General features: G+C 49.4%; 1 protein-coding gene across 1 annotated transcript; it reads left to right on the forward strand.

Annotated features, from left to right (window-relative positions):
• The first annotated feature begins 3,675 nt into the window (after positions 1 to 3,675).
• On the forward strand, positions 3,676 to 15,063 carry Eno1 (enolase 1). The gene is made up of 12 exons (XM_090335896.1): positions 3,676 to 3,803; positions 5,928 to 6,021; positions 7,792 to 7,887; positions 9,370 to 9,428; positions 11,279 to 11,348; positions 11,424 to 11,557; positions 11,894 to 12,116; positions 13,006 to 13,203; positions 13,654 to 13,855; positions 14,028 to 14,136; positions 14,303 to 14,361; positions 14,666 to 15,063. Exons 2-12 carry the CDS (start codon positions 5,937 to 5,939, stop codon positions 14,733 to 14,735), a joined length of 1,305 nt encoding a protein of 434 aa, XP_090192022.1. The 5' UTR covers positions 3,676 to 3,803; positions 5,928 to 5,936; the 3' UTR covers positions 14,736 to 15,063.
• Positions 15,064 to 22,549: the final 7,486 nt, after the last annotated feature.

Below are 22,549 nucleotides of genomic sequence, written 5' to 3' on the forward strand. Positions count from 1 at the left end.
TGGGAGTGCTTGAGATAAACCCAGAGCCTTGCAGCATACTGAATATACACACTATCACAGAGCTGCACATACTTTTAGTCCCATCTAGATCTAGGAGAGCTCATCCACCTACATCCTCTGAAGAGCTTCCTCATTTATCTGACACCTCACCCCCCCGGAGCCCCTCACCCTACCTTGAGTTTCCTGTCTAGAGGCTCCCCCTTCACAGTCATTTGCTTAGCTGACCAGTGGTTTTCACATACAGAATCAGTCATTCAGATGGCTCATAGGAGCTGCAGATGTCCAGCAATGCTACAGAAGATGTGGCATCTTCATGGCCTCAGTCACTCACTTCCCGTCCCTGAACGCCAGCAAGACCACTGTCGGACATAGGCCGCTGCAATGTAATTGCTCAGCTAACTTACTTCAAGTGAGCTATAACTAGAGTCAGTAGGAAGCTTACGACCCTTGTGCTGACTGCAGGCAAAGGAGAAGCTCAGGCCATAACAAAGCCTCAGGGATCACAGACCCAGAGAGCACATTTGGCAGCCTGCGTGTGAATGTTGGAAAGGATTTAAAGGCCTCTCTATTAATTGCTAACATTTGAACTACAATATGAAGCCAAAATTCTGGCTCAGAACTCAGTGTGAAAGTCTCCAGGAATCTAGCTGCAGCAGCTGTCTGAGATGAGGTTCTGTATTTCATTTCTTTCTAGACCAACAGGGTCCCAGTCGGATAGAAGTGATAAAGAGTCCAGCTGTGTCATCTTTATCTCTCTAACCATTTCAATGTAAATTAAAAGATTGTTTGGAGCCCCTTCAGGGCCACACCTTAGAATTACTCTGAAAATAAAAGCTTTTAAGTGTCTGATTTCTTAACTGTTCTCTTTGGGAGATGTTGGCTGTTAGTTTAACTGCTGAGTCATAGAGCAGAAAAAAAAGTCATGTATTACTGGTAAAATACATGTCTGCTTGGGAAATTCTTAATACTCTTTAATGAAACATTTTATAATTTCCTGTTGCTTCTTGGCTGAATTAATATTCAAAATCTTGCTTCTTAGTCAATGAAAAGCTTATACCATGGATTCAACAGGCCTTGGCTTTTACCCAGTGCTGTGGAAACCTAAGCCAGGAACTTTAAGGAAGAAAAACACTCAGGGAGGGCCGGGAGTTTGGCCTAGTGGTAGAGTGCTGGCCTAGCATGCACGAAGAGCTGGGTTCAATTCCTTGGTACCACATACATAGAAAAAAAAAAGCCGGAAGTGGTGCTGAGGCTCAAGTGTTAGAGCTCTAGCCTTGAGAAAGTCCAAGGACAGTGCTCAGGCCCTGAGCTCAAGCCCAGGACTGGCAAAAAAAAAAAAAAAAAAAAAAAAGAAGAAAAATGCTCAGGGTTAAGAAATGTAGGTTTTCTGCCAGGCGGGGTAGTTCACACCTATAATCCTAGCTACTCAGGAGGCTGAAATCTGATGATCAAGGTTCAAAGCCAGCCAAGGCACAAAAGGACCTGAGACTCTTATCTCCAATTAACCTCCAGAAAATGGGAAGTGGGGTTTGGTTCAAGGGTAGGGTGGTAGCCTTGAGCTGAAGAGCTCAGGGACAGCACCCTGGGCAGTTCAAGCCCCATAACCCATAACAACAACAACAACAAAAAGAAACGTAGGTTTTCAGTAGTTGATCAGAAGAAGATATAGTCACCAAATGACTCAAGAATATATCTGAATCTCTTTATTCATGGTGATATGAAGAATATAAACATAAGTGACATTGTTGTAGCTCTCAGATTGACAAATCAGGAGCAATACTGAGATAAAGGCAAAAACAACAGAAAATGATCATCTCAGTGTTATTCCCCCCACAATCTTGGAGTGTGTGTGTAGCAGAGCTGATTTTTTTTTTTCATTGTTTTGAGACAAGGCTTTTCTTTTTTAGTCCATACCCATGTTCAGGGCAAATTCTTAAAAAAAAATTGTTTGGGCTGGGAGTGTCGTCTGGTGTAGAGTGCTCACCCAGCATGCACAAAGCTCTGGGTTTGGTTCCTCGGTACCACATACACAGAAAAGGCTGGAAATGGCACTGTGGCTCAAGTGGCAGAGCATTAGCCTTGAGCAAAAAGTGTCCAGGGACAACAATGAGGCCAGGAGCTCAAGCCCTAGGACTGGCAAAAAAAAAAGTTATTCTAAAGATGATGCACAGAGAGGTTACAGTTACAGAAGGAGTACATTTCTCCTTAGACAATGTCACCCTTTACCTTATTCTCTCCCAGTTTTTCTCCAGGGCTATTTTTTTTTCTTGGCAGAGCTCTACCACTTGAGCCTCAGCACCACTTTGGCTTTTTTTCTTCATATGTGCTACCGACGACTTGAACCCGAGTCTTCCCGCACGCTAGGCGAGCACTCTACTGGGCTAAGGCCAGGAGTTTAGGGCCTTGCACTCAGGGCCTAAGCACTGTCCCTGGGCGTTTCAAGGACGGCGCTCTACCGCTCGAGTCACGGCACCATTTCTGGCTTTTTCTATGTGTATGGAGCTGAGGCACAGAGCCCGCTAGGCCAGCACTCTACCGCTAGGCCCAACGCCCGGCCGCCACACCGCTAACTTAATCGTCACGGCCGGTTCTTTGTTTTCCTGCTCCTCAGTTTTACCACCAGTTCCTTCTTGACCAGGAAGAAAAACTGGTCATCCACACCTTCGGGATTCCATTTGCTGAATTACTATGGAATATTACTTGTCTTGATCTTCGAGAAATCCTTCGTGCCTATGTGAAGCTCTATCCCAAATCATTTCAGGTGTGGCTCACAAGCGTCTGGGTGAATGTCCCGGGAGAGAAAAGGAGTTATAAAATCTTGGAGGAAACACAGGATGGAAGAATACAGAAGGGGAGTCGTGCAGACCCGCGGGAAAAGCCGGGTTACTGGGCAGGGCTGGAGGATGGAGTGCCGTGGTACCGCCTTTCGCTTAGCCTATGTGCGAGTCCTGGGTTGAATCTTAAGCACAGAATACAAGTATTAGGTAAAATAAGGGAAAGTGAATCTCCCTCTGGCTTCCTAGGTCCACACCAGCGTTTCGGCCAGGAAAAAAAGGACGCGGTCACCTTGGCGGGAGGATCCGGTGGGTCGGGGCCCCGCCGGCACTGCGCGCAGGCGCACGGGGCCCGAGGTCACCCGCGCGGGAGGAGAGGATGCGCAGTGCGGATCGAAGTCTGCCCAACTCCGGGGTCTCCCGGCTCGGAGGGGGCGACGGGAGGGCGGGGCAACTGGAGGGAGGAGCCACCCGGCTTGGCTGCGGAGGTCGTCCGCAGGAAGGTCGCGGCCGTACGTGCGGCGCCCGCGCGACGCCCAGTGCGTGCAGGACTGGCAGTACGTGACCAAGCCTCGGTCTCTCATGCCCGCTGCGCGCTGACTCGCCCCTCCCCAGCTTCCGGCTCCGCAGACCCTCTGTCCCACCCCGGGGTCTTAATGACAAGTTCTACCGCTCCCCGACGCAGCACCTGGGATGTCGCGTCCCCAGGCATGGTCAACCCCATTTCACCATCGTCAACCCTAGTATCTTCAGGCTTCAGCGGCAGCCACAGCCCCACTTCGCCAAAGGAGGCGAGAGCCTGAGTGATGGCGCGCCGGGCCAATAGCGAGGCGGCAGGGGGAGGGCGGGACCAGGAGGCGGGAAGTGGGCGTGGCCTCCTGAACTAGGCAGGAAGTTCGGGCGAGGAAGCGCACAGAGCGGCTCGAGGACTTGTGGCGTTCACAGCTTGCTGCTGCAGCTCCTGCCTGTGTCGGCCGCAACCCCTCCGCACCCGCTTTTCTTTTCAGGTCAACAGAATCCACACACCAGGTATGGTCTCCGGGAGGGGCTGCTGCGTGAGTGCGTGGGGACTTTCCCGCTCGGGAAAGGCGCGGGTTCGGCGAGGGGGTCCCGAGGGCACGTGCGGGCCTGGCCCACCTCGATCTGCCCGGGGTGGGTCCGGGCCCCGCGAGCGCCCTCCGCGGGCGGGGCCCATCTGCAGGGCGCGGGGCGGGGTGGCAGGCGCACTCGTGGGGCGTTGGATTCCTTGGACGAAAAGATGCAGATCAACATGTGATTACAGACCTCTGGAGCCGAAACGCTGGGCTCTCAAGGTCAGGGACTGCGGGTTCGAGGCGCGGGCGCTGGAGGCTGTGGGGAACGGAAGGCCTTGGGGAGACAGATCGCGGTCGGTAAAACCAGGCCCTTCCAAAATGGAGGAAGGGGCCCAGAGGAAAGATGCCCAGCGGGTTGCCGTCCCCCCACGTGGCGGCCGGCGTCAGGGTGTCCGGGCCGTGGCTGATCCGGATAAGCAATGACCAGTGGTGCTCATGCCTGAGGAGAGTGCCCCCGAGCCGTTGGATAACTGGGAAGCCCTCAGGAGGCCGCGCCCGAGTTAGGCAAGAGCCGCTGCGGGCTTCCTGGACAGCCACCCGCAGCCTCCAATCCGACGTGTGATGTGCTTGAGAAAGCTTCCTGCTCTTTCCTCCTTCCCTCTTAGGTAGTGTGGCCCACGGTAAAGTGTTTCTCAGGTATGGAATTTTCCAAAACCGAGGAATACGGTTAAATCAATGTATCTTTTAGAATACGGTAGGTTAAAAACTATGAAACGTTCTTGACTAACGACAATGAAACAAGTGGGCTCCGCATCTTTTTGCGGGGGGCGGGTGTTTGCGGGTACTGAGGTTTTGCTGGTTAGTTGGAGATAAGACTTAGATTTGTGCCGGGCGTGGAGGCCCACGCCTGTAATCCTAACTACTCAGAAGGCTGCGATCTGAGGATCAAGGTTTAAAGCCAGCCCGGTCACAAAAGAACCTGAGACTATGTCCAATTAATCCCTAGAAAACTTAACCTCTGGAAAACGGGAAGGGAGGCTTAGCTCAAGCTAAGGCTGTAGCTTGGAGCTGAAGAGCTCAGGGAAGGTGCCCAGGCCGAGTTCAAGCCCCATGACCCCCCCCCCCCCCCCCCCCCCGCCCAAAAAAAAAAAAGGAAAAAGAGTTAGATTTGTTTGCCCAGACTAGCTTTGGACTGGGATTTGAATTTTGAAATTAAGAGAATGAACCGCAGAGTTCCAGTTAGATGATTCCTTATGGTACTAGTCTATCTTGCTCAAATACAGGCTGGTCTCAAACTCTGGGTTCTGAAGCCGGAATTTAGAGAGTGCGCCACCATGCTGTGCCTCATGCAATGAATGAGAGGCTTAGAAAATGGCGGTAGCACTGACCAATCCTGGCCTCCAAACTCAAAACTTCTGATTATCAAGTATTTACCCATCCAGATATTTACTACTCCTACCTTAGGCTTAATCTGGTGAATTAAATCCCAAACTTGAATCACAGTTGCCCTATAAGCCAGATTTCTCCCTTGTCTGGCCCCCCCCTTTGTTTTGGACTCAGGTTAGATAGTTGTGACCATTCCTTCCACTCTATTATAGTCTCTGGATTCCCATGCCAGCTTCCTTTGTTAGCTGTTGACAATAACCTGTTTCAGAGCTTTTCTGCATATTAGCAACCCATAAGCTTGCAGTTGTGTTTATTTCTCCAGGGTACTTTTTTTCAGCCCTGTATATTTCTTTATAGAACCAATCTGAAAAGACTGGGCTGAAGGCCTTCCATAGCTGGTTCCAGTTTATTCCCTTCTTTTTTTTTTTTTTTTTTTTGGCCAGTCCTGGGGCTTGAACTTGGCCTGTGCACTGTCCTTGAACACTTCTTGCTCAAGCCTAGTGCTTTGCCACTTCAGCCACAGCACCACTTCAGATTTTTCTGGGTATGTGGTGCCAAGGAATCCAACTAGGTCAGCACTTTGCCACTAGGCTACGCTCCAGGCCCCAGCAGACTTCCTTTCAACTAAGCAGCCTTTATATAGATACAGCATATCCCTCCAAAAGTGATCTGTTGAATGAGTATGCAAGTGATGGATTATGATTCAAGGAAAATATAAACTTTTTCCTCGCAGAAATTCACCATGTCTATTACGAAGATCCACGCCAGAGAGATCTTTGACTCTCGTGGGAATCCCACTGTGGAGGTTGATCTCTACACCTCCAAAGGTGAGTCCTATTCACTTTCCCAAGCTTCTTTACATGGGTCTGCACATATTCATGGGCTGTGACACCTAGAGGGAGGAGCAGAGACAGTGCTCAGCTTGCCTCTACATCATAGTTAAAACAATGATTGGTTTCCCAGTTAGGCAAGGAAGTAAGGCAACTCTTTAGACTTTGTTCTTAAAAGGGCTCATCAGTAGTTCTTGGCTACTTAGCTTGCTTACAACCAAGCTATGATAAGCTAGGATAGAATGTCCTTGGTTCTTGATAAGGAAAGATTAAGGGGGTGGGCTGGTGTGATTAAGACACATTTTTCATCTTGTGTCCATTCTTTTGAAGGAGAGGCTCTAGGATATCATTTTTACATTGTACTTTCTGACAGTCCAGAGGCCAGGCCATTCTCTATCCTTGTCTTCCACAGAGAAGAGTTCCCCCATGTAAAAATGTTAACATGGTGGGATTCTCAAAGCTTTTACATTAGATAGGTGCCAGTGAGTGGCTTGCCTCTGAAACTCTAGCTGCTCAGGAGGCCGAGGGAAGAAAAAGCAACTCCTGAGCTTCTGCAGTGCTCTTATTACCAAGAGAGATGAACATAGGTACTGTTGAAAAGGACCCTGAACAGAGTGGATCATCCTGGATCTGCTGGTCAGAGCTGAGTCACTGACTTGAGTCACAGGCCTGGCACTGGAGCTTAGCCTAGCCCCTCCCTTCCTGTCTGCCCCTCCCATACCTCTCCCCCCAAGGCAGAATCCTCAAGTCTTGATTTCGATTTCGCTCATAAGAAACCATGTTGTGCTCCTCGCCATGCGTGAGTGCTGAGTCTTCTCTGGCTGCCACTGTGCCAGGTGGTACAGTAGCTGTTCTTGTGTTTGCAGCACTGGAGTGTTTGCCGTCATTCATTTTATTTTATTTTTTGCTGTCTATTCTGTTCTGTACTTTGCTTTAGGGTAGAAAATCCCCAAAATAGAACTTAACTACTCTAAATGGAAACTTAAGGTGGAGATTTCTCTTGAGCCAACTAATTTCTAGTTTCCTTTTTTTTTTTTTGCCAGTCCTGGGCTTGAGCTCAGGGTCTGAGCACTGTCCTTGGACTTTCTCAAGGCTAGAGCTCTACCCCTTGAGCCTCAGCACCACTTCTGGCTTTTTTCTATGTATGTGGTACCAAGGAATCGAACCCGGGTCTTCATGCATGCTAGGCAAGCACTTTAACCACTAGGCCAAACTCCCGGCCCCATAGTTTCCGTTTTTTTTTTTTTTTTTTTTCATTTCCACTAAACCAGAGCACCTTCACTCTCCTGCATGGCTGCACTAGTTTTGCCAGGCAGTATCACCCAGTGCTGAAAATCACCTAGGAGAGGTGACCTTAGGTGGTGTTTTTTTTTTTTTCCCTTCTGGTTCTGGACCTGGGCTCTGTCCCTGAGCTCTTCTACTCTAGGCCAGCACTCTAGCACTCTGAGCCACAGCACCACTTCTGGTTTTTAAGTGGTTAGTTAGACATAAGGCATACAGACTTTCCTGCCTGGGCTGGCTTTGAACCATGATCCCCATATTTCGACCTCTTGAGCATGCAGGATTTTAGGCATGAGCCCCAGTACCCAGCATATAATTTTTCTTTAAACCCAAGAAGTCACTTGCCTTGTAATGGAGTCTGCACTGCAGAATGACTAAACTGAGAGGGTAGGAGGAGGAAGGATGGATATGATTTGGCTGGTGTTGCCACCCACATGCCATGGGGGGGAGCTGCACTTTGCTCATGATGTTTCCCCTCTGCTACAGGTCTCTTCCGGGCTGCTGTGCCCAGTGGTGCCTCTACTGGTATCTATGAGGCCCTGGAGCTCCGAGACAATGATAAGACTCGCTACTTGGGAAAGGGTAAGGTTTGAAACCTACTGCCTACCTTGAAGAATGGTTGTTCACCCTATCCACGCTTTCCCAGACCATAGCACCCTAATGATCATGTTTTATGTCAGAGTTTCCCTCATAAAATCAGTGAATGCTATGCTAGCAGTTGATTCCAGGGCTTCTAAGCCTGGGAACTCAGTATCGGTCCATCCTTGATTCCCTCTCTTGACTCCCTTTCTCCCTCTTCTGTATTTGTGCTGGTACTAGACTTGAACCTAGGGCTCTGTCTTTTAGTTTTTTTACTCAAGGCTGGTCCTCTGACACTTGAGCCTCAGCTCTACTTCTGGCCTTTTGGTAATTTGTTCATTCTGGACCTCCTTACCCTTGAGCCAAGTCCCACTTCCCATTTTTTAGAGGCTAATTAGGGATAATAGTCCCAGGTCCTTTTGTGCCCAGGCTGGCTTGGAACCTTGATCCTTAAATCTCAGCCTCCTGAGTAGCTAGGATTATGGACATAAGTCACTGCCCAGCCTGCAGTTTATTTCTAATCGGAACTGCTCCTCCAGCATTGGTTCAGGGAGCCTACAGGTGAGCAAAGGCTCTGTAATAATTATGCAGTCAAGTGTCTGTGCTCCAGGGTAATGAGGTGTGGAAGGAAGGTCCAGCCGAGGCTGTGAACCTGTTGACTAGATTTCAGAAGCGAGGCTGGGTTAGGGGTAGGCCCTCCTTTTCCCCTGGCAGCTGTGCATGCTTCTCCTTTCTGCCAGGTTCCCACAGAGGATATAGGGCTGGCCTTTTCCCAGGGGCACCGTCCTTCCCTCAGCATTGCTTCTCTCCTGGGAGGCCAAAAGTCCTACTACAGTGATGATCACATGCACAGTGCATGCACATCCTGTTCCTGAGTAGGCATGGGCAGCCCTGGGGAAAGTCTACAGGGGAGGGGCGCCAGGCAAGGGTTGTGCAAGAGCTGAGAAAGGCCATGAGTGCTGTCCCCACTTGTAGAGGTTGTGGGTGTCTGCATTCAGACAGCTCTGGCCCCTCAAACCAGCCTTTGTAGGGATCCCTGCAGTAACTTTTCTTTCCACCCTCTGTCCTCGGGGTCCGTGAAGCCTGTTCTTTTCTCAGTCTCCTTTTCTTTCTTTCCTTCTCTGTCCATCTCTACTGGACAGGAGTCTCCAGGCCCGTTAAGTATGTTAACGAGTTCCTGGCACCAGCATTGTGCACACAGGTAAACGCTGCATTCTGTAGGGTGAGGTTGGTGTGCTCAGTGCATGGTCTTGACACTAACCTCTTACCTGAGCTGGTTGCCCTGTGTGGCTCTAACCCTGTTCTAGGTAAGAGCCCTCAGACTAGGCCATAAAGTCCCATTGTAGAGGGGAAGCAATGGAAGAAGGAGCTAAATAGGACCCCTAGAGGGGTTTGGAGGGACTCTGGACCTGCCTCTTTGTTCTAACAATGCTGCTCACGCCTGTATATTCCATCATCTGTAATTTGATTTGATTGTTCTTCTAGGTGTTTCAAAGGCTGTTGAGCACATCAATAATACTATTGCACCTGCCCTGGTTAGCAAGGTAGGCCACTCCCCCCCTCCCCCGAAAATTAATGTGTATTGGTATTCCCAGCGTCTTTCCCATCCACAGAAGAGCTTATTCTGAGAGCCACATAAGCAGAATGCATTCCCTGCTGTGCATGAGAGCAGCGCATGCCAGAGCCCAGTCTAATCTGGCTCTTGCTTCTATCCACTTCTGTACACCTAGAATTGTTCGTCTGAAACTATTGTGTTTGGGAAATTATAATCCAAGTTTTAAAAGCAGCTATTTGGAGTGTTGAAGTATGGACTGTGATGACTAATTTCATGAACTTTGGAAAGTTTTATGTTTTAATATTTCTCACAGTGGATATATCACTATGTGAAACCTTGTTTGAGTGGCTGTGGGTATAGCTATAGCTCAACAGTAGGCTGTGTGCTTAGCATGTTCAGAGCCCCAAGTTCCATCCCCTATATCCCTTCCTCAATTTATGGGCACGCAAGTTCTAAGGCTTTCTTTCTTTTTTTCCTGAAGCTAATGCTCTAGCATTTGAAGCACAGGTCCCCTTCTAGTTTCCAGTCCTCACGGTCTTCAGGTCTCAGCCCCTGAGTAGCTAGGATTAAAGGTCTGAGCCACCTGTGGCTGGATCAAAAACCTAATTGAGTTTAATATGCCAAAACAGAAGAGTGGAGCTGCTGCTGTAGAAGAATTTGTTCCGAGACTACATCTTTCCTGGGGCCCTTCCTTCCAAGTTCTCAAGCCCCCAGCTGTCCAGCTACAGTGCTACCACATCTGATCCTTCTGGCCTGGCATTTGCTGTGGGAGGGGCTTTGACAAATCCCCATCTTGTTTATTTGGGCCTGGCCTTTGTGGTATCTTCTAATTGGTCCCTGCTCAACTAATCCCCAGAGGTAGTTCCTCAATGCCTGCCTGCACCCAATGGTTCTTCTCCTGGCACTCCACCCACCTAGTTCTTTGTCCCCGATGCACTTATTGGCATGACTACTGCAGGAAGCCAAGCTCCCTTGCGAGACAGCTGCTTCATTTTCTCAATGATGCCATGTCAAAACAGTGGCAGATGCCAGGTTGTTAACATGGCATCAGGTTGTAAATCATTTTCCTTTGGCATTTTTATGATTGAATTGGGAGGCTTTTAAAATAATACTGTTTCTTTTAAAGATTATTTTGAGGACTGGGAGTTTGGCCTAGTGATAGAGTGCTTACCTAGCATGCATGAAGACACGGGTTCAATTCCTGGGTACCACATACATAGTGGGGAAAAAAGCTAGAAGCGGGGCTGTGGCTCAAGCACCACTAGCCTTGAGCTCTACCTAGAGAAAGTCCAAGGACAGTGCTCAGGGCCTGAGCTCACGCCCAGGACTGGCAGAAAAAAAATGAAAACACCAAAAAAATTCTGGGTACCAACCTTATTAGCTCCTCTTACTAATATCCATTTTTAAGCCACTAACCAAACTGTTTTGGACTCTGCAAGAGATGCCCGCCCTGACTGGGCCCATGCAGGCCCAGGTCCTGGAGTGAACAGTGAGAGCTGTTACACTTGTGGAGCCTGCCCAGTGTGGGAAATGACCTTGAACTCCTGGGGTAGACTGGTCTCCATTGTTGACCTGATCACTTGAAAGAGAGGCACTGGCAGTGTTGTTTCTCTTGTTGCCCATTATTTTGTGTGTGGGGTGAGTGCTGGGGATCACACCCAGGGCTTGGTGCATGCTCAGCACACCCCCTGCCGCTCAACTCACCCAGTCTCCTTTTGGAGCATAAAACAAACAGTACAGTTTTGACTTTGCCTGCACAGTTCCCAAGTTCTGATTCCGTGACGGTGGTGCTGAGTCCTGCAAGGGGCCTCACCCTCCCCTCTCCCCTCCCCCATGCAGAAACTGAACGTCGTGGAACAGGAGAAGATCGACAACCTGATGATCGAGATGGATGGCACTGAGAACAAATGTGAGTGGTGTGGTGGGTGATGCTGGGAAGACATTAGGAAGCCTTCCAACTGACGTCCACCTTCTTCCATTCTAGCTAAGTTTGGTGCCAACGCCATCCTGGGGGTGTCCCTTGCTGTGTGCAAAGCTGGTGCTGTGGAGAAGGGGGTGCCACTCTACCGCCACATCGCTGACTTGGCAGGCAATGCTGAGGTCATCCTGCCAGTCCCGGTGAGTGGCTTTTTGTGACTTGACTGAATGAACAAGGAGGTGGTGAGGTGGTCAAGACCAAAGCCTCTCCATGCCTTCAGCTCATGGGTAAGAACAGTGGAAAGCCTGTGCCTGCAGAGTGCTCCTTGACCACTGCACCTCCCTTGATTTCACGTGTGATGAGCAGCAACAGTACTTGCTCAGTGGGAGCTGATTTCTGACCTTTTCTTCGTGGTAGCAGAAATGCAGTTCTCCCAGGAGACAGCCACCACCCAAGCCTCACCAGCGCCACCCCCCCAGTCCTCCCCAGTCAGTACACAGGCAGGCTATGACGTGCTTCTTTCCTTTGCCTCCCAGGCTTTCAACGTGATCAACGGGGGCTCTCATGCCGGCAACAAGCTGGCCATGCAGGAATTCATGATCCTTCCGGTGGGGGCCTCGAGCTTCAGGGAGGCCATGCGCATCGGGGCGGAGGTCTACCACAACCTGAAGAACGTCATCAAGGAGAAGTACGGGAAAGATGCCACCAATGTGGGTGACGAGGGCGGCTTTGCCCCGAACATCCTGGAGAACAAGGAAGGTGAGAGCACTGCAGGCCTCAGCTGCCTTAGGCTACATAATAAGGGCTCTATCTCTACATAAACACGATTTCCTGACTTCTCAGTGGCCTGGTGTGGAGGTGGTTTATTCCCTGGCTTTGCAAGGGTAGGTTTGAGATTTTCTTTTGCCAGTCCTGGGCTTGAGCTCAGGGCCTGAGCACTGTCCTTGGATTTTCTCAAGGCTAGAACTACAGGCAATAGCTACCCTGCCCCGGTTTATTTTTTTTAAACTGAGGCATGAGTCTAGCAAGAAAATCCATGGGACTCCCATTTCTGATCAACTCCTCAAAGGTCAGAAGTAGAGAAACCTTCCCCTGAATAAAAGAAATTGTATCCTGGGGGTGGGGTGGGGGGGTTAAGGGTACCAAGACATGTGAAAGGGTATCAATATATGTGAATTAATGCACCTTCTATATGGCAAATACCATGTAACCCTTTTATTAATTACAATAAAAAAATTTGTATCCTCCCGCTCTGAGTAGTTAGGATTGCTGATGTGGCTGTCCACAACCATCCATGATTTAACCTAATCTCTTGTAGCTTTGATTATCTCAGTGGCCAAGTATGTGGTGTGTCAGCTGATAGGTGGATGGGGCTGAGTCCCTGTGGTTCTAAGCTGGTGCTACTAGATCCGTGATTGCTTCTGCTTACTTCAACTGTCTGGGCCATCACAGCCATTGCTGGGCACTAAACCTGTAGCATCTGACCATGATCAACCCTAAAATTCTAAGAAAAAGATAAAGCTCTTAGTATCCACAAAACCAGTGCCTGCAGCCAGAGAATTTACCTTTTCTCTTATGCCCCCACCTGCCAGCTATTCATAGGAAATCTCATCTTTACCCACTGTTATCTGCCCCTGTCTCTTTCCAGCCCTGGAGCTGCTCAAGAATGCGATCGGGAAGGCTGGCTACACTGACAAGGTTGTCATTGGAATGGATGTGGCTGCTTCTGAGTTCTTCCGGTCTGGGAAATACGATCTGGACTTCAAATCTCCCGATGACGCCAGCAGATACATCTCTCCTGATGAGCTGGCTGACCTGTACAAGTCCTTCATCAGAGACTATCCAGGTGAGCTGCCACCAGTGGCTCCCACAGTGGAAAATGCACTGTCTCTCAATGGCTACCTGTGGCCGCACACATGTCACCGTCCCTGGTAACTTGGAGAATATCAGCCAAAGCTTGGCTTGGGCATAAAGTGAAGCCTTGCTTCAGAAATAACCAGTGCTGGCAGGGGCTGGAAGAGCTCTTGACTAGCAAGCTCAGTTAAGGTCTAAGTCAAATCTCCAGGACTACAAGACTTGGTCTTATTTGGTTTTTTGGGTAAGGCCTCTGTTGTGGAGTGTACTACTCTGTGCTTAGAAACAATGGCAATAGCCTCAAACCACAGGAAAGGCAGCCACGTGGGGTAGACTCTTTGCAGAAAATCCCTCTGAGCCAGATACAAACAGGGTTTCCCAGAGCCAGTGGGCAACCCTCCTTCCGTCTGCCAAGGCCTCACCCTCATGTGTCTCTCCGCAGTGGTATCCATTGAAGACCCCTTTGACCAGGACGACTGGCAAGCGTGGAAGAACTTCACAGCCACAGCAGGCATCCAGGTTGTTGGGGACGATCTGACCGTGACCAACCCGAAGCGGATCGCCAAGGCCGTGGAAGATCAGTCCTGCAACTGCCTGCTGCTCAAAGTGAACCAGATCGGCTCTGTGACAGAGTCCCTGCAGGCGTGAGTACCCGTGTGCCGGGAGCCTTCATGGGCAGGGTGTGGGGGGGTAAAAGATGGCAAAGGAGGCTCTGTCCACCGGAAGGAGCAGGTTCTAGCGTGGAGTCCCTATGGGTACTGTCCCTACCTCTGCTCAGGACAAAGGTTGTCTCATCGGGATGTTTTCTGGTTTCAGGTGTAAGCTGGCCCAGTCCAATGGCTGGGGTGTGATGGTGTCACATCGCTCTGGAGAGACGGAGGATACCTTCATTGCTGACCTGGTGGTGGGTCTCTGCACAGGCCAGGTGAGAACTGTGGAGGCACGCTGGTCCATCCATGTAAGACCTAGACTGGATAGTGCCTTTCGTCCTCAGCCTTCCAGTGGCTCAGAGGCGGTCAGGTGGCAGCTGTCCCATGAGTAGCACACGGTCATAATTGTCCACAAGTAACATGGCCTTTGTCTCCCTCCAGATCAAGACTGGCGCACCTTGCCGATCTGAGCGTCTGGCAAAGTATAACCAGCTCCTGAGGTAAGTATGCTTTCAGTGCTGGTGGACTTTGGGGCTGCACTGGGGAGGGGCAGTGCCGGGAATTGTGCTTGCCTAACATGCACAAAGCCCTGAGTTCAATTCCTATTATTGCCGGCAGTAGACAAATAGTCTGTAGGGGGCACAGGGAGTCCCCTTCATTGTGGCCTCTTGTTGGAGATTCTCAGGGCAGCTGGAGAGCCCTGGAGCTCTGATTGTCACTTCCTGGGGGTGGTGGACTACATCCTGGACCCCATCAAATCCGGGGAGGCTTTGTACTAATGTGTTTTTCTTCTTTTTACCTAAGAATTGAGGAGGAGCTGGGCAGCAAGGCCAAGTTTGCTGGCAGGAACTTCAGAAACCCTCTTGCCCAGTAAGCCACGGGCAGGCGACCTGAGCTCTCCATCAGCTGTGTAATCCCTGCAGCGTGGGGCCCTGCTGCTGCTACGCCCTTCGGGTAGTTTGCCCCCCTCTCCCCACTGCTTCTGTAGAACTTGTGCAGAAACCAGGCCCAACCACAGGAGCCCTGGTCAATCCCAAGCTCTGTAATCATGTCATTGGTACCAATCATTGTCACCATGCTTGCCACCACACTGGAGCCATGTGTGCGTCCAGTGGATTATCAGCATGGCCACAGGCTAGATCCCTAGTGGTTGTATGTGCAAAATAAAATCCTCGGTGAGCTGTGAGCACCGCACGTGGGGAGCCTGCTGCTGTGCGCCCTGTGTCTTCTGTCCTGGGGAAGCCCGCCCGCCGCTGCTTCAGACTGGGGGATGACACCCAAAGACAAATAGCCATGGTGGTCCATGCCAGCATGAAGATCATCCTGGGAGAAGTAGGGCAGTGTTTGAAAGGGACTGCATATAGTCCTGTGTGCCCAGTGTCCAGCAGGCTGAGGCAGGAAGAGGGTCTGCTGGATGCACACAGTGCCCATCTCAAAAGAGCATTGTTCACAGGAGGCAGTGGGCTTAAAAAACATTTTTGAACCTTATTAAGGGGGCCCAGAGTTTGGCCTCGTGGTTGAATGCTTGCCTTGCATACACAAATGCCCAAGTTCGATTCCTCGGTACCACACATTGAAAAAAGCTAGAAGTAGTGATGGGCATTTTCTCATATGTTTTCAGGGTTGTTTTGTTTGCCATTTTAATCTTTTTTTTTTTTTTTAAGATGTCCCTCTTTAGTTCCCTTGGGTTTGGGGGGATTAGTTTCTTGAGTTACCTATAGATATTAAAACATTTGTCTGATGGGGCCAGGAGTTTGGTCTAGTGGTTGATAGAGTACTTGCCTAGCATACGCAAAGACACGGGTTCTATTCCTCAATACCACATACATAGAAAGAAGCTGGAAATGGTGCTGAGACTCAAGTGGTGGAGCTCTAGCCTTGAGAAAGTCCAAGGACAGTGCTCAGGCCCTGAGCTCAAGCCCAGGACTGGCCAAAAAGAACCTTACCTAAACAGTTCCATGTGTGCAGATAGAAAAGGTTAACAGTGCAAAAAATAGGTAGTGTATTGGCTTTTTTTGACCATTTTCTGCCCCTGTTAAGTGTTCTCTGAAGAGGTATTGGGGGCCCTCTTGTGGACAAACATGCCCACTGCATCTCCCCTAATCCACTAAAGCAGAGCAGGAAGACCAGGAGGTAGCCTACATTTCAGAATGGGCCTCCTTGCTTCACACACTAGCTGACTAGACTGTCTCTGGGGATGTTGGTGTTCTGGGGTGCTGTCCTTGAGCTTTTGAGATCGAAGGTGATGCTCTATGCTGTCTGATTCCTTGTGGTTGGCTGAAGTCCAGGTGTGCCTGCCTGAGTTGCCTTCCAACAGCAATCCTCAGGAGGATCCTGCTGATCCCTGCCTGGGGTGAATAATTAGTTCCACAGGTGCTCATGCACCTTTTGCTTTTTTTTTTTTTTCACCCCTCACCCCCACCACTCCTGGGCTTAAGATCAGGGACTGAGAACTGTCCGTGGATTTTCTCAAGGCTAGAACTCTGCCACATGAGCCTCAGCAGCACTTCTGGCTTTTTTCTATGTATGTGGTACCAAGGAATGGAACCCGGGTCTTCCTGCGTACTAGGCAAGCACTAGGCTAGGATGAACTTCCCACCCACCTTTGGCTATTGTAATCTTTTTAAACTTCGTATTAATACTTTGCCACAGCTGTGTTGTCCATCCCGGCAATTCCTGGCTCCCTATTCAAACAAGCATTTGGGAAGACAGTGGGAGCTGCCAGGCCAGGGCCCCACCCCAATGGGCTCAGAATCTCCACACTGAAGGCTGATAGTCCCTACCTGCTGCAGAGCCAATGACAAAGCATGGCAGGCAGATTGGTGACAGGATGGGGTCAAATGCCAGGCTTAAAGGAAGGCAGTCAGAGCTTCCTGAGAATTCCCAGGTGCTGTGTAATGAATGCTGCCAAGGCTGAGGTTAGCCAATTGGTGTCACCAACACCATCCACAGGCCTGTGGGTAGGGGGCGGGTACTGTGCTAGGAGCTTCTTGGCGCTGGGCTTTGTGCTTGGGTCTGAAGTACAGCCAATAGGCTTTCCTGAGTAGTGGGATCCCAACACAGAGAACACATGCCTGCCACATGAGTTCTGGCTGTGGTCTCTCCAAAGGTCCTGAGGCTGTTCCAAGGATCACGCATTTCCCACAAAAGGGACCAGACAGGCACTTCCATCCTTGTTGGCGGAGTGGTAGAGAAAAACTAAAGGAGATTCAGGCTCTAATAAATTTTGCTGTCCCTTTTTCTTTTGGGTCATGCAGCTTGGACTAAGCCTGGGTGCTGTCATTGAGCTTTTCAGCCAATCCTATTTCCTGTTTTTTGGAGGTTAGATGGAGATGAGAGTCTCAGGTCCTTTTGTCCCTGGACTGCCTATGATCCTTGATCCTAAGATTGAGTAGGTAGGATTATAGGCATAAGGCAACGGACCTGGCTTTTCCTGTGCTTTTGTGATATGTGTGTCGATTTTGACAGCAAGTTCAATGGTGAAAACAATTTACAGAAATTTCCAGAATATAAAACAATTTTAAGAATCTGTGGTTGGGTGTGATTGGGATTGCATTCCTAGAAGGGAGAGTTGGCTAGTGCAGGCCTACCTAATCCCTCACCTCAGCCACAGGCCTGGTCCTTCAGGGCTTTGAGCCTTCCGCCACCCCAGCTCAGTGCTTTCCCCAGTTGTCTCTTCTGTCACAATCTTCCATCGAGAATAGAGGATTTGACAGGCACGGTGGCCCACGCCTGTAATCCTAGCTACTCAGGAGGCTGAGATTTGAGCATCTTGGTTCAAAGTCAGCCTATGTACTAAAGACCATGAGACAACAATTAACCACTAGAAAACCTGAAGTAGCACATGGGTAGTCTTATCCTTGAGCTGATTAGCTCAGGGACAGCTCATTTGTGAGCTCAGATTCATCCACCCAGGCCACAACCTTCAACTCTCTACCTGGGCTAGATCCAGTTCGGCTCTCATCCCCAGCAGGAAGATAGCTGCCCCTGGCCACTGCAATTCTGAAGGCTCCCTGCTGGTCTAGCTGAAGTGAGGAGGCTGGGTCCTCAAGGCTCCCTGCAGGGACCAGGGCTGATGGTAGACTCATTTGCATATGTGACCTAATACAGTAATTAAAGCCAGGTGCCCCAAGGGCTGAGAAAAAAAGCACATTAATTCAGGAGCAATTAAAAACCCTCTTCATATCACGTCAGTGCACAGCCCAACTTCTGAGGCTGGCACAAAGGAATGACAATTCACCTTCAGGCTTCTTCATTTGGCCACCAGACAATTACAACTGTCTTTTTGTTTTATTTTTTTTTGATGTTATTAGAAATTATAATGCCTTACACTTGCCAATAGATAATTTAATACGTGAACTATACCTCTGGCTCTCTTGTTCTATCTCTTTGAGCAACACCACATTATTTTCTGCTTGGGCTGGCTAGAAACCATAATCCTCAGATCTCAGCTTCCTGAGAAGCTTAAGAATTCACCAGCAACCTTCCCTGTTGGTTTTTTTTTTTTTTTTTTTTTTTTTTGCCAGTCCTGGGCTTGGGCTCAGGGCTTGAGCACTGTCCTTGGACTTTCTCAAGGCCAGAGCTCTACCACTTGAGCCTCAGCACCACTTCCAGCTTTTTTGCTATGTATGTGGGGTACTGAGGAATTGAACCCGGGTCTTTGTGCGTGCTAGGCAAGCACTCTACCACTAGGCCAAACTCCTGGCCCCCCCTGTTGGTTATTTTAAAACAATCATTTTTTCTTAGGCTAACTGAACTAAGGTCTGCTTACGTTCCCCACTGTTGATGAGGATGGCAGCAGGGTACCACTATACCTAGCCATTAAGATGCAGTCTCCAGGGCCGGGAGTTTGGCCTAGTGGTTAAAGTGTTTACCATTGTCATTTTCAAATGGAGGGGCAAATCCATCCAATGTTGTGTGCCACCATTCTCTATTTCCCATTTCTCTGAACACTCAGGATTTCCATTATCCCAAACAGGATGTGGAGCACCACAGGGCAATGAACCCATCCTCTCCCCAAAGGCTGGTCAGCGTCATCCTGTGTTCTGCCTCTCTACTTAGTCTAGGACTGGGAAAAATCCTTCCATCTATCAAAGTGGAGCAGGAATCCTTCCAGAATGCATGGTGTCCCAGGGCTGGAAAGGAGCACTTCTAGGTGGAGGAATCCCTGAATCCTCCCGGTCCTTGTACTGATGAAGCTTCAGACCCTCTATAAAAGAGTGGCTATTCCCCCCATTCCCCTCCCAGGATGAAAGGCCAGGGATGGAGTGAGGCCTGACAGGTAGAAAACAATCCCTACTATAGCTGGATGCTGTTGGCTCGCACCTCTAATCCTCTCTACTCTATAGGCTGAGATCTAAGAATTATGGTTCAAAGCCAGCCAGCCCAGGAGAAAAGTCCCTATGAGACTCTCTATCTTCAATTAAACACTCAAAAAATGGTGCTGTGGCTCAAGTGGCACAGTTGGGAGCCGAGTGCAAGGTCAGGCTGGCCCGTGAATCTGCATCACTGAGTAAGATAACCACACAAAGAAATGAGCTATTGTGTGATGCCCTGCCTGACTTTCAGCTATATTGTCGGTATTGTGAATCACTTTCTGCTGAGACTTGATTACCATTGGGTACGCATGTGTTATTGCTTTATCCCTCTCTGCTGAGACCTATAGTGAGAGTAAACATGTGGACCTCCCCGCCCTGCCCACCTTTGTGCTGATAGGCTCCTGCACCCTATATTAGCTGAATGGACTTCCTCAATAAACGAGTTCCTGCCTTGATCGGTCTCTCTGATGCATCTGATTGTCCTCCGGCGAGGGAGAGCTGGGTGTGAGCCATCAGTCTGCCCTCTCCTTTCTTGGCTCATGCTGGTCGGGGCGTGTTCTCTCTATCCCTACTGCAGGTCAGGAGGGACCAAGGACTAAAAATCCCAACACTTTGTAGGCTGAGATGTAAGAATAATGGTTCAAAGCCAGCCAGCCCAGCAGAAAAGTCCCTAGGAGACTATCTCCAATTAAACACTCAAAACATGGTGCTGTGGCTCAAGTGGCAGAGCACTAGCCTTGAGCACAAAGAAGCTCAGGGACAGTGCCCAGATCCTTGAGTTCAAGCTGCACAATAACAACAAAAAAAAGCCAGACGCCTGGCTCAAGCCAGTAATCCCACCTACCCAGTAAGCTGAGATCTGAGGATCAAGGTTCAAAGCTAGGCCCGGCACTAAAAAGTCCATAGACTCTTATCTCTAATTAACTACCAGAAAACCAGAAGTGGGCTGTGGTTCAAGGGGTAGGGTGGCAGCCTTGAGCTGAAGAGCTCAGGGACAGTGACCAGGCCCTGAGGCCCAGAGTTCATGTCCCACAACCAAAAAAAAATATTATCTATCCATTGGGCATTCAGGATCCTGACAAGGTTCAGCCACCAGGGGGTGCAGTGGAGCTGCCCTGAGCCCTGGGGCCTCATAGGCTGCTGCCTGCTGGGCTGACCTGGAAGGCTGGCTGGCTGGCCTGGCATGTTTTCCAGTCATTCTCTCCAGCCCTAGCAGCTGGCAAAGGTTCACTCTTCTGTACTGACTGTACTCTTGGCTACTAGAGGCTCAGAGCCAGTGCAGAGCTGGTGAGGATGAATGGAGCTCTCCCTGGGTAAAGGAAGATTTCTGGACAGTAATCCCTATCAATACCCATCCTTTCCAATGTCACCGCCATGACTATAACAAGGCCTGGCACCATGGGACCCAGTCAGGGTGATGTGTCTCTGCCACAGGGTTTTGTCCAGGACCTTGATTTTATTGAGATGGTTCTGCTCTATCACTTGAGCCATACCTCCAACATTGTTTTTTTTTTCTGGTTGATCTTATTTTGGCTGTTGTGGGGCTTAAACTCAAGGTATGGGTGCTGTCCCTGAGCACTTTTGCTCAAGGTTAGCACTCGAGTTCTTGAGCCTTAGCCTCACTTCTAGCTTTTTTGGAGATTAACTGGAAAGGCTCATGGACTTTCCTGTCCAGGCTGGCTTTGAACCCTAATCATTCAATCTCAGCCTCCTCAGTAGCTAGGATTATAGGCATGCACCACCAGCGCCTGGCTTTTGCTGGTTATTTTAAAGATGGTATATCCCTAAGTTTTCTGCCAAGGCTGGCCTCACATCTTGATCCTCGCAGCCAAGCCCTTAGCCTACATTGATTTCTCAGCAATTTTATTTTCACAGTGTGGACTTTAGCTAGCTCCATCTTTCAAGGGACAGAGGGAAGAGGAGAGAAGCATGTGTCTGGACTGCCTCATACCAGTCTCCATGGTTTCAGCAGCTGGGATTGTTGCCCTGGCCCCGCCCACAGAGAAGCCAGGTGCACAAGTGCTAAGCCAGAATACCCTCCTTCCAGGGCAGCTGTGTTTGGCATTGCCAGCCACACACCAGGAAAGTAAGCAAATCAGGGCTGGGAAGGGTACTTTCTGAGGCCAGCTCATCTGCACCTGCTCCTCGTAGACAAAGGTGCTGGTCCAGAGGGCCTCTGGTCATACAATGGGAACTTGAGTGAATTCTTTACTCCTGATTTTTTTAGAACATTTGGCCTTGACTTTGTGTGTGTGTGTACACATGTGTGCACATGCCTGCATAAACCAATGCCAACATTTGAACTCACAGCATAGACACTGTCCCTGAGTTTTTTTTTTTTTTTTTTTTTTTTTGCCAGTCCTGGGCTTGAGCTCAGGGCCTGAGCACTGTCCTTGGACTTTCTCAAGGCTAGAGCTCTACCACTTGAGCCTCAGCACCATTTCTGGCTTTTTTCTATGTATGTGGTACCGAGGAATCGAACCCGGGTTTTCATGCATGCTAGGCAAGCACTCTACCACTAGGCCAAACTCCCGGCCCCGGCCCTGAGTTTTTTTGTGCAAGGATGGAGTCTACCTCTTGAGTCACAGTAACACTTCTAGCTTTTTCTAAGTCATTCATTGGAGATAAGAGTTTCACAGACTATCCTGCCCCATTGGCTTTGAACCATAATTTTCAAATCTCAGCTTCTTGAGTAGCTGGGATTATAGGAGTGAACCACCAGCACCTGGATTTTTTTGTTTTTGCTTTTAATGCATTTATTTTATTATTATTATAAAGGGGATGTACAGAAGCATTCCTCTCATATAGTATCTTGCTCTCCCTGTCCCCCAGTCCCTCCCTCTCGTCTCCACTAAGTTGCATAGTTCACCGTCATCCACATCTAGTAAGCTCCACTGTTGTACTTTTTCACCCTTTTCCCCTCCAGTTCTGTATTATTTTCCCAACCCTCCTGAAAATATACACCATATGTAAAGAAAAGAAGACAAGTTCAAATAAGCAGCCAAAGCCAGCCAAGACAGAGAAGTCCGTCAGAAAAGTCTGCGTCTCCAATTAATCATCAGAAAATTGGAAGTGGCACTGTGGCTTAAAGTGATAGAGCGATAGTCTTGAGCAATTGATCTCCGGGATAGCTCCAAGGCCTTGAGTTCAAGACCCACAACTGACAAAACAAACAAGCAGCAAGGTGAAAAGGCATACAGCAGCCACATCTGTTGGAGGTTTCAGCTGTCTCAATCCTGTTCTCTTCCCCCTTTGTTGCCCCCTCACTTTGAAGTACTGGGGATCAAACACAGGGCCTCACACAAAGAGCTAAGTACTTGGGGCCGGGAGTTTGGCCTAATGGTAAAGTGCTTGCCTAACAGGCACGAAG

This window comes from Megascapheus bottae, chromosome 6 (assembly GCF_031878675.1).
Source record: "Megascapheus bottae isolate mThoBot1 chromosome 6, mThoBot2.hap1, whole genome shotgun sequence".
Lineage (NCBI taxonomy): Eukaryota > Metazoa > Chordata > Mammalia > Rodentia > Geomyidae > Megascapheus > Megascapheus bottae.